This window comes from Vipera berus, assembly GCF_964194415.1.
Source record: "Vipera berus genome assembly, chromosome: Z".
In the NCBI taxonomy this organism is placed as follows: Eukaryota; Metazoa; Chordata; class Lepidosauria; order Squamata; family Viperidae; genus Vipera; species Vipera berus.
In genome coordinates, this window is record NC_138205.1 from 90923038 (window position 1) to 90935091 (window position 12054).

Here is a 12054-nt window from a genome sequence, read left to right on the forward strand (position 1 = left end):
GCCATAACCCTGGTCATTGTCCGTGTTCTCATGCCAGGGATCTTAAATGGTTGTTGCTCTTCTTCCTTGTGTTCGACATTGCAGAGTGGTTGTGTGCTGGTGCAACCTTGGATTTGATGCAATGAGATAATTTGTGAATTCTTGCGCTGTTTGTCTTCATGTCGCGCACGTCGTTGCTCTTCCCAATTTTTTAGTGCCTGGTATGCAGGGGGGAGGTCTATATGCCGGTTGATGGAGGAATGGTTTGAAAACCAGGCTTCCTTAAACAGGCGGCCGCCTTTAGTGTTGTCACTGGCAATAGCCTCAGTCCCTGCTAGATTAAAGGCATGGTTGTGTGTAGCCATGTGCGTCCACACCTGTGAACGTTGTTCTTGTCTTCTAATAGCAAGCTTGTGTTCATGCACCCTAGTCCTCAGTCGTTTTGCTGTCTCCCCAATGTAATTGCAATTGCAATTCTGGCATGATATCTTGTATACGACCGAGGCTTTTTCTTCATTGGGGAGTGGATCTTTAGGGCGCATGACGCAAGCTCGTAAGGTCCGATCAGGTCTGTGGGCAACACCGACTTTGTGAGGGGTTAGTATGCGCGCTGTGGCCTCGGATACACCGTGGATATAAGGCAGTGTTATCCGTGATGTTAAGGCGTTGTTACATTCATGGCGGGTAGGTTCACTTGGCCTGCTGTATTGTCTGATGAAGTTAGACGGGTACCCGTTGTTTTTGCAGACACGATAAAGGTGGCGTCTTTCTTCCCTTTTTGCCTTATTCGTGCTGCAATGCGTATCTATACGTCTAAAGAGGGTTCTGATACAGCTGGCCTTATGGGTTGTGGGGTGATTACTTTCGTAATGAAGTATCCTGTCCGTATGGGTGGATTTACGGTAGACCGATGTGTGTAACGAGCCATCAGGTTGACGCCTAACTAACACATCTAAGAAGGGCAAAGCCCCATTGGTCTCTTCTTCTGCGGTGAAGCGGATATCAGGATAGATGGAATTGAGCTTCCTCATCAGCCTGTCCTTGTCCTGCTTTTTGACAATCACAAAGGTGTCATCCACGTATCTCACCCAAAACTTGGGCCGACATGTGGACATCACGCGGGTCTCTAGCTGTTGCAGGACTGCTTCTGCAATGACACCCGAGATGGGGGACCCCATAGGGGTGCCCTTCACCTGTTCATAAATGGTGCCTTGAAATGTAAAAAACGTTTCCTAGTTCTAACAATGATTTGGTACACAATTTATCATCCAAGACGCTTTCTTACAAACAACTTGAACTGTTACAACGTGATGCAGGCTACAACCTAATGGATGCGCGCCCTGTGGACTTTGTGGCAGCCTTTGAATCAGCCATCCAACAAGTGAACATCAATGAAGTGACCAAGGACTCTATCAGGCACCGCATCACAAGCCTACTTATGACTCATAGACGCTGCCAAACATTATCAGTTACTGAAAGAGAAGCCCTAAAGCAATTACAAGAGGACACATCCATCGTCATCCTCCCAGCTGACAAAGGCAGAGCAACTGTTGTAATGGACCGACCTGACTACATCCACAAAGCCCTCACACTGCTCAATGACACTAGTGCTTACCGGACTGTCAAAAAAGACCCCATGACAACCCTCAAGAACCAAATTTCCAAGGTACTGGATAGATTAAAACGGCAAGGGAAAATTGGGGAGGAGGCTTTAAGAACTATGTGCCCCAAAGATGCGCCCACTGCCAGATTTTATGGACTCCCCAAGATCCATAAGGAAGGAGCTCCCCTAAGACCCATTGTATCTTTTAGGGGAACTCCAACCTCAGGGCTGGCCAAATGGCTATATGGCAGATTAAGATATCTAGTAATGAACAATGACACCACTGTGAACTCCTCTAGTGAATTTTTAGAGAAAATTAGATCCGTCAGCATAGAGGAGGGGGAGATCATGATTTCCTAGGATGTCACCTCCCTATTCACCTCAATTCCACAAAACTTAGCACTTGCTGTAATTGGGGACTGCTTGCAACAGCAGGGAGTGGGGCAACATCAAGATTCACTTAACAACGAAGATCTGCTTCAGCTTACGTCCCTATGCCTGAAAACGTTTTTTACATTTCAAGGCACCATTTATGAACAGGTGAAGGGCACCCCTATGGGGTCCCCCATCTCGGGTGTCATTGCAGAAGCAGTCCTGCAACAGCTAGAGACCCGCGTGATGTCCACATGTCGGCCCAAGTTTTGGGTGAGATACGTGGATGACACCTTTGTGATTGTCAAAAAGCAGGACAAGGACAGGCTGATGAGGAAGCTCAATTCCATCTATCCTGATATCCGCTTCACCGCAGAAGAAGAGACCAATGGGGCTTTGCCCTTCTTAGATGTGTTAGTTAGGCGTCAACCTGATGGCTCGTTACACACATCGGTCTACCGTAAATCCACCCATACGGACAGGATACTTCATTACGAAAGTAATCACCCCACAACCCATAAGGCCAGCTGTATCAGAACCCTCTTTAGACGTATAGATACGCATTGCAGCACGAATAAGGCAAAAAGGGAAGAAAGACGCCACCTTTATCGTGTCTGCAAAAACAACGGGTACCCGTCTAACTTCATCAGACAATACAGCAGGCCAAGTGAACCTACCCGCCATGAATGTAACAACGCCTTAACATCACGGATAACACTGCCTTATATCCACGGTGTATCCGAGGCCACAGCGCGCATACTAACCCCTCACAAAGTCGGTGTTGCCCACAGACCTGATCGGACCTTACGAGCTTGCGTCATGCGCCCTAAAGATCCACTCCCCAATGAAGAAAAAGCCTCGGTCGTATACAAGATATCATGCCAGAATTGCAATTGCAATTACATTGGGGAGACAGCAAAACGACTGAGGACTAGGGTGCATGAACACAAGCTTGCTATTAGAAGACAAGAACAACGTTCACAGGTGTGGACGCACATGGCTACACACAACCATGCCTTTAATCTAGCAGGGACTGAGGCTATTGCCAGTGACAACACTAAAGGCGGCCGCCTGTTTAAGGAAGCCTGGTTTTCAAACCATTCCTCCATCAACCGGCATATAGACCTCCCCCCTGCATACCAGGCACTAAAAAAAATTGGGAAGAGCAACGACGTGCGCGACATGAAGACAAACAGCGCAAGAATTCACAAATTATCTCATTGCATCAAATCCAAGGTTGCACCAGCACACAACCACTCTGCAATGTCGAACACAAGGAAGAAGAGCAACAACCATTTAAGATCCCTGGCATGAGAACACGGACAATGACCAGGGTTATGGCTACAACACATGGAGCTATAAACAATTCACTTTTAACAACAGATACCCAGAGACAAATACATCCCAAAAACGGATGCGCGACAACTCAAAGAAATACGGCAGACCTCAACAAACAGATCTGAGCATGCTCCATGAGCAGAGTGCAGACACCAACAGTATAAACGGAATCTCCCCACCCCAGCATCTCCATCCTGATGACGTTGGCAGTTGGCCAACGAAAGCTTGATTTTTCAGCAATAAAAACTGTTTTAGTTTTTAATTCTATCCCAGTGTTCATTTGTTTGTTAATTTTAACATGCCTGGGATTCGTATTTTTAATCTTATCAAGGAATACTACCCGAGAGCTGTATTGCTCACAGCCAGGAGATGGGAGAAACTCGCACGAAAGATTACTGGTGTTTATCGTAAACTAGCCTTTCTACACGACTGCCTACGTAACGATCTACCTCCGAGGTCACTCTGGAAGAAACCGCTTGTGGATTCCATGGAGTGCCGACTTGCCATTCATCGATTCCAACGCCATACTATACGTGCATTGATTAATGACCATCATAGAAAGATCCACACTATGACGATAGCAGCCCACGAATGCCAGGAACATTGCCAACAAATCCTTGCACGCCAGCATTACCAGCTTCTCACTTGCCATATTAGTGAAGATACAAGAAAGATCAAACAACTCAGGACTGAGGCCCTGCATCACAAAATGCAACGCCTGCGTGCAATAAGCAAACCTAGTTCTAACAATGATTTGGTACACAATTTATCATCCAAGACGCTTTCTTACAAACAACTTGAACTGTTACAACGTGATGCAGGCTACAACCTAATGGATGCGCGCCCTGTGGACTTTGTGGCAGCCTTTGAATCAGCCATCCAACCAGTGAACATCAATGAAGTGACCAAGGACTCTATCAGGCACCGCATCACAAGCCTACTTATGACTCATAGACGCTGCCAAACATTATCAGTTACTGAAAGAGAAGCCCTAAAGCAATTACAAGAGGACACATCCATCGTCATCCTCCCAGCTGACAAAGGCAGAGCAACTGTTGTAATGGACCGACCTGACTACATCCACAAAGCCCTCACACTGCTCAATGACACTAGTGCTTACCGGACTGTCAAAAAAGACCCCATGACAACCCTCAAGAACCAAATTTCCAAGGTACTGGATAGATTAAAACGGCAAGGGAAAATTGGGGAGGAGGCTTTAAGAACTATGCGCCCCAAAGATGCGCCCACTGCCAGATTTTATGGACTCCCCAAGATCCATAAGGAAGGAGCTCCCCTAAGACCCATTGTGTCTTTTAGGGGAACTCCAACCTCAGGGCTGGCCAAATGGCTATATGGCAGATTAAGATATCTAGTAATGAACAATGACACCACTGTGAACTCCTCTAGTGAATTTTTAGAGAAAATTAGATCCGTCAGCATAGAGGAGGGGGAGATCATGATTTCCTATGATGTCACCTCCCTATTCACCTCAATTCCACAAAACTTAGCACTTGCTGTAATTGGGGACTGCTTGCAACAGCAGGGAGTGGGGCAACATCAAGATTCACTTAACAACGAAGATCTGCTTCAGCTTACGTCCCTATGCCTGAAAACGTTTTTTACATTTCAAGGCACCATTTATGAACAGGTGAAGGGCACCCCTATGGGGTCCCCCATCTCGGGTGTCATTGCAGAAGCAGTCCTGCAACAGCTAGAGACCCGCGTGATGTCCACATGTCGGCCCAAGTTTTGGGTGAGATACGTGGATGACACCTTTGTGATTGTCAAAAAGCAGGACAAGGACAGGCTGATGAGGAAGCTCAATTCCATCTATCCTGATATCCGCTTCACCGCAGAAGAAGAGACCAATGGGGCTTTGCCCTTCTTAGATGTGTTAGTTAGGCGTCAACCTGATGGCTCGTTACACACATCGGTCTACCGTAAATCCACCCATACGGACAGGATACTTCATTACGAAAGTAATCACCCCACAACCCATAAGGCCAGCTGTATCAGAACCCTCTTTAGACGTATAGATACGCATTGCAGCACGAATAAGGCAAAAAGGGAAGAAAGACGCCACCTTTATCGTGTCTGCAAAAACAACGGGTACCCGTCTAACTTCATCAGACAATACAGCAGGCCAAGTGAACCTACCCGCCATGAATGTAACAACGCCTTAACATCACGGATAACACTGCCTTATATCCACGGTGTATCCGAGGCCACAGCGCGCATACTAACCCCTCACAAAGTCGGTGTTGCCCACAGACCTGATCGGACCTTACGAGCTTGCGTCATGCGCCCTAAAGATCCACTCCCCAATGAAGAAAAAGCCTCGGTCGTATACAAGATATCATGCCAGAATTGCAATTGCAATTACATTGGGGAGACAGCAAAACGACTGAGGACTAGGGTGCATGAACACAAGCTTGCTATTAGAAGACAAGAACAACGTTCACAGGTGTGGACGCACATGGCTACACACAACCATGCCTTTAATCTAGCAGGGACTGAGGCTATTGCCAGTGACAACACTAAAGGCGGCCGCCTGTTTAAGGAAGCCTGGTTTTCAAACCATTCCTCCATCAACCGGCATATAGACCTCCCCCCTGCATACCAGGCACTAAAAAATTGGGAAGAGCAACGACGTGCGCGACATGAAGACAAACAGCGCAAGAATTCACAAATTATCTCATTGCATCAAATCCAAGGTTGCACCAGCACACAACCACTCTGCAATGTCGAACACAAGGAAGAAGAGCAACAACCATTTAAGATCCCTGGCATGAGAACACGGACAATGACCAGGGTTATGGCTACAACACATGGAGCTATAAACAATTCACTTTTAACAACAGATACCCAGAGACAAATACATCCCAAAAACGGATGCGCGACAACTCAAAGAAATACGGCAGACCTCAACAAACAGATCTGAGCATGCTCCATGAGCAGAGTGCAGACACCAACAGTATAAACGGAATCTCCCCACCCCAGCATCTCCATCCTGATGACGTTGGCAGTTGGCCAACGAAAGCTTGATTTTTCAGCAATAAAAACTGTTTTAGTTTTTAATTCTATCCCAGTGTTCATTTGTTTGTTAATATATATATATATATATATATATATATATATATATATATATATATATATATATATATATATATATATATATATATATATATATATATATATATATATATATATATATATATATATATATATATATATATATATATATATATATATATATATATATATATATATATATATATATATATATATATATATATATATATATATATATATATATATATATATATATATATATATATATATATATATATATATATATATATATATATATATATATATATATATGCAAATTATTCAAATTGCTAATAAAGAATTAGGGAGGCAATTTGAATAATTTACACAAATAATGAACTGTTATAAGTTGTGACTATAGCCTGTGGATAGTCTTGGGATAGGCTGAAACAGGAAAGAAGATTTAACTAGCAAGGTATTCAAAAGACCTGATAAATACTTAACACACACACACACACACACACACACACATACGATTATCCTAAAAATTCAGGATCAACTCAACCAATTATGGGAAGGCAGTGGGCAGGTGGACCAACAACATGCTCAATGGCCAGGTTGTTAACATCCAAAGGGCTATAAGAATGAGCATTCCCAGAGCCTAGCTCACACTTTGATAACATCAACAACTGTTGACAAAAGCTTAGTATTGAATAAAGTTTTTTTGTCCTGGAGGTCAGCGTTTTAGCAGTCTTTTAGCAGTCTTTTTAAATATCGGGAGGAGAGGGAGGAGCCCTTGCAGGGGCAGGCCGAGGAGTTTAGTCATCATCTTGTGGATAATTGCTCAGATTTGGGCTGGCTTGGACTTTGACTGGACAGAGTCTGATGTGGAGGAATTGAGCGATCTTGAGATTGTTATCTGGACTGAGTTCAATCCTATGACCCCCGATGAGGTAGACAGAATCAGGAGAAGGCTGAGCTCTACCACCTGTTTATTGGACCCGTGCCCCTCCTGGGTGGTTTATGCAGCCCGGGAGGAGACATGAGGCTGGTTCCAGGCAGTAATAACTGCTTCTTTGAGGGAGGGTGTTTTCCCTGCCGCCTTGAAAGAGGTGGTGGTGAGGCCCCTCCTCAAGAAGCCTTCCCTGGACCCGGCGATTTTGAATAACTATTGTCCTGTCTCCAACCTTCGCTTTTTGGGGAAGGTTGTTGAGAATGTGGTAGCGCATCAGCTTCCTCTTTTCCTGGAGGAAACTGATTATCTTAACCCGTACCAATTGGGTTTCAGGCCTGGGGATAGCACAGGGACGGCATTGGTCACGCTGGTGAATGATCTCTGGCAGGCTCGAGACAGGGGTTGTTCCTCTGTCCTAGTCCTATTAAACCTCTCAGCGGCTTTTGATACCATTTTGTATTTCATGGTTCCAACTGCCCTGTAAACCGCCGAGTCCTACGGGAATAGGGCGGTATACAAATTCAATAAAATAAATAAGTAAGTTAGTAAGTAAATAAGTAAGTAAATAAATAATAAATAAATAATTGAATTAAACTGTTTTGGCCATGTTTGAAGGGAGAAGGACCATAAAGTATCTTTTAGCAGCTAGTGATTCAAATACAAGTGGTCCTTGACTTATTGTTATTTGAAGTTATTTGAAGTTATTTGAAGTTATAATGGCACTCATGCGTTCGTCACCTCCCGTGTAGATTACTGCGATGCTCTCTACATGGGGCTGCCCTTGAAGACCACCCGGAGGCTTCAGCTGGTGCAGAATGCGGCCATGCGGGTTGTGATGGGAGCATCCTGATACTCCCATATTATACCCCTTCTGCGCGAGCTGCATTGGTTACCGGTTGCCCTCCGGGTGAGATTCAAGGTGCTGGTCCTTACCTATAAAGCCCTACATGGCTTAGGCCCGGGATATTTGCAGGACCGTCTGCTGCCAGTAATGATTTCCCATCGCCCTGTGCGCTTGCACAGAGAGAGCCTCCTCAGGGTGCCGTTGGCCAGACAATGTCGGCTGGCGACCCCCAGGGGGATGCTCTTCTCTGTTGGGGCACTTACTTTGTGGAATCAGCTCCCCCGGGAGCTCCGGATGGCCCCAGACCTTTGGTCCTTTCGTCGTGACCTTAAGACATATTTTTTCCAACAGGTTGACCTGGACTGATGATAATGGGGTTTTAATTATGATTTTAAATGTTTTTATTGGTTTTAGTGGGACTTCGACATAATTTAATTCTTTTTTAATATTTATATTTATTGTATTTTATTGTTGTTACCGCCCTGAGTCCTTCGGGAGATAGGGCGGCATACAAGTCTCATTATAAATAAATAAATAAAATATAATATTAGTTTAACAATTGTAGTGATTCACTTAACAACTGTGTCATAAAATAGGACAATACTCATTTAACAGCTGTTTCATTTAGCATTAGAAATTTGGGGCTCAATTGTGGTCGTAAGTCAAAGACTTCCTGTAATATGCTTCAGGGCTAATAGAGAAAATATTTTAATCTCTTACTATTTTTAAATAGCTAATTCAGTCCTAATGAAGAGATTGCTTCATGCTGTTGACTGTGTACTTGTATAAAATAAAAATAAAATAAAATAAAAGCACTTTCAGGTAATTTTTGGATTTTAAAATCCTTGGTTAATTTTTTTTTGCAAATTAAACATTACATTTGATCAGATTCATTGTTTTTCCATTAGAAATATAATGTAATGCAACTCTGTAAGTTTTCCTTTTTAAGGTTCCCTGGCATGAAAATGACTATATCCTTGGTGTCTTTATGGTAATCTGTACCTGAAGTTGCATATTTGTCTGGGTGAGTTCTTCTGCTTTCTTTTCCAGTGACATCACCCAAACTTTTCTCTTCTGTCTGCACCGTGTGGCAGCTGCTCGATTTCGTTCCAGAAATTTCCTCCGTCTTTCATCTGGATCTTCATCCACCACTCGTCTTCGACGACCGCCAGAGGGCTGTGGTGGTGGTTGTAGGCTCTGTGTGGCTTGCATTTGTTGAGCTGCTGCTGAAACCTAATAAGAATCATAGCTTTTTAATTAAATAACCAGAAAAGTTATGACACTAGAAGACCAGCAGAAAAAGATAAACGACATTCTTCCTTGAATACAGACAAGCTGATAAATGGTAGAAATTCTGAGACTTCACAAGATATCCTTAAATTATTCTTGGTCTAACACTTTGCATGAAGCAGAAGTTGGCCTTTTGGAACTGTGTTGTGGGAGAGTGCTGCTCCATCTTATTAAAAATGTTTTCATTTTCATTTCAGTTGCAGCGAAGAGAGCATTCAGTTCAAGTGTGAATCATTTCAAATGTTGTGACACCTAGTATTAATCAAACAAGGAAAGAATCCTGGGACCTTTAATTTTGTTCACAATTTAAAGTCATGCATTTCTCCTTTGCAACCCAGCCAGCCTTTGCCAATTCCCAAAAATGTTAAGTATTGCTGGACATAGTTAGTACTTAAAGGGGAAACTACCAGGAAATTCTAAATACGTATGTTGACTGAAAGACTTTTTAAAAAAGTAATAATCTTGGAAAAAGATATTTTCTTCCAAATTTTGCAAAAAAGAAAAAGAAAACCCAAAACCATGCACGTAATGATCAGGAAAGAGTTAACTTGATTCAAAATTCAGCTTTTATTTTTCCTTTATACTGAGCATCGCCTTTGCTTAGACAGTTATTGTAACATTACACCCAATGTATATGCTCTATGTTAGGTATTTGAATATCAAGTAAATATAAAACTGAAGCAGATTAAAAGCTGAATATGAAAGGAAATTCTTCTTCCATTTACATAATTGGGAGAAAAGTGGGAATGAATTTATATGAAGATGATAAACATGAATTGCTACATTTCTCTTTGCGTATGCTTTCTCAATGAAAATATCATAAATTTAGTTTATCTATTCACATGTAGAATAATATATGTAAGAATTGATAAAATAGGGCTTTCTAGTTTAGCAGAAACAGGAAGACTAAAGCAAGAGGTTTGAGCAAATCATTTTATAAACATGCTTAAAATTGAAAGCCATCATGATGGATTTTTCATTACAGAATTTTATTTTTAGAATTTTATTTTAGTTTTGAAATAAAATAGGCCTATTCTAAATCTGGTTACAACCCAGATAATACACTTTAGTATATGATATACTATGATATATATACTTGTGGGATATTTATCCTACCTGAAAATGGTAGTAGATAATGTTGGTGGATTTATAGTCTCATGTAAACTTTCATAAGCTGTTTAGCTCCCAGCTATTGACAAACAGTAAATCCTAATAACAGCATGCAGGGCACCTCTAGACTATGAATATCTGATAAACTAAGCAACCAGGTTAAGAAGCCAAGACCAAACTATGTGGTCATCACAGGTCCTTTTAATTAAACCCAGTTTGGTGGGTTTAAGTCACAAAAGAGCCAACACAACACAAGGCTCCAAACTATACCCACATAAGCATTCACAAGCTATTACTCATTACATACCACTACTTCACTGCTACTATTCTCCTTGTGAGTACTCCTACTTCTTGTGAGTATTGCTAGAGAATAATTATCTCTTAACTATTTCAGACTATTTCAGGCTGCTTTACTTACACGCACACTATTACCATCACTACCGCCTCCTTCTATTACTTCTTTTTCCATCTTTTCTTCTTCTGGCTCCCCCATGTAGTAGCACCACTACTGCCCAGCGGCCTCAGCACAGTTTTATAGCCAAGGTTCATGTGCTGTCCAGCAGAGGGCTTAAAGAGGCAACCTGCTTTCCCACAGACTTAGAAATACTTACAGGAACACTTCATTCCACCTGTGAACTCAGGTATATAATCATGCTCAAAGGAATACATGAGGTGTTCCCCACGTCTATAAGCCATATTGACATGAAAAGCTGATGCTGAGTAAAGTGAGATATCTGTAATAAAATACTGATATTTACTTACCTGAAATGTAAAGGACTTAAAGGTCTGTTTTAAACTTATCAAGTAACATTTTTGGAGTCATTAAATAGTTGCTAAATAAATAAATAAATGTGTATATTTCAACACCTTTCTACATTTATACTTAAAATTACAAATGTTGTTTCTATTATCACTTTTAAATTAATTTTCTCCTACAGAGACAAAACAATCACTTCTGGCTTTTAGCAGCTTTGCTCCACGTTAACTGAGCAGAAAGTAATTAAAATATGTAGAGATTACTGGAAATATGTTAATCTGAAAGATAGTTAAAACAAACAAAAGATTGATGTAGTATTTTCAAGTTAAGCAGATGAAATCTAATCTTGCATATTTCCAATATTTGGACAGAAACAATTTGGAAATTCTAAATATATTCTTCTAAGTTTGGTGCTTCTCACTGTAAGATAAAAGCTATGTTAGTCTGTAGTAGTAAAAACAACAACAACACAGTAGCACCTTTTCCAAGGAACAAATGTTATTAAGTGTTAATTACAATTCATTTCTATGTGCTTCCTTCTGAGTTTAACTTTGAAATATTGGCAGGATGAAGTTGAAATAAATTAAGTAAGGTAGAATTGTTACTTTTAAAAAAAAAACTACTAGGGAAATCATAGAATGAAATCTATTATGTTCTATTATATTTCTCAGATGCCTGTATATTTTTCAATTTGATCATGAATAATTAGCACTTAATTATAATAAACATTTTCATAAACAAAATGAAAAGCTAAA

General features: G+C 41.4%; 1 protein-coding gene across 2 annotated transcripts in view; it reads right to left on the minus strand.

Annotated features, from left to right (window-relative positions):
- CREB5 (cAMP responsive element binding protein 5) overlaps positions 1-12054 on the minus strand; it is a 242130-nt gene that overhangs the window by 9000 nt on the left and 221076 nt on the right. For both annotated transcript variants that reach the window (XM_081345413.1, XM_081345412.1), the window contains one exon: positions 9145-9375. In XM_081345413.1, coding sequence (XP_081201539.1) covers positions 9145-9375 — 231 coding nt within the window. The remainder of the gene's footprint in view (positions 1-9144; positions 9376-12054) is intronic.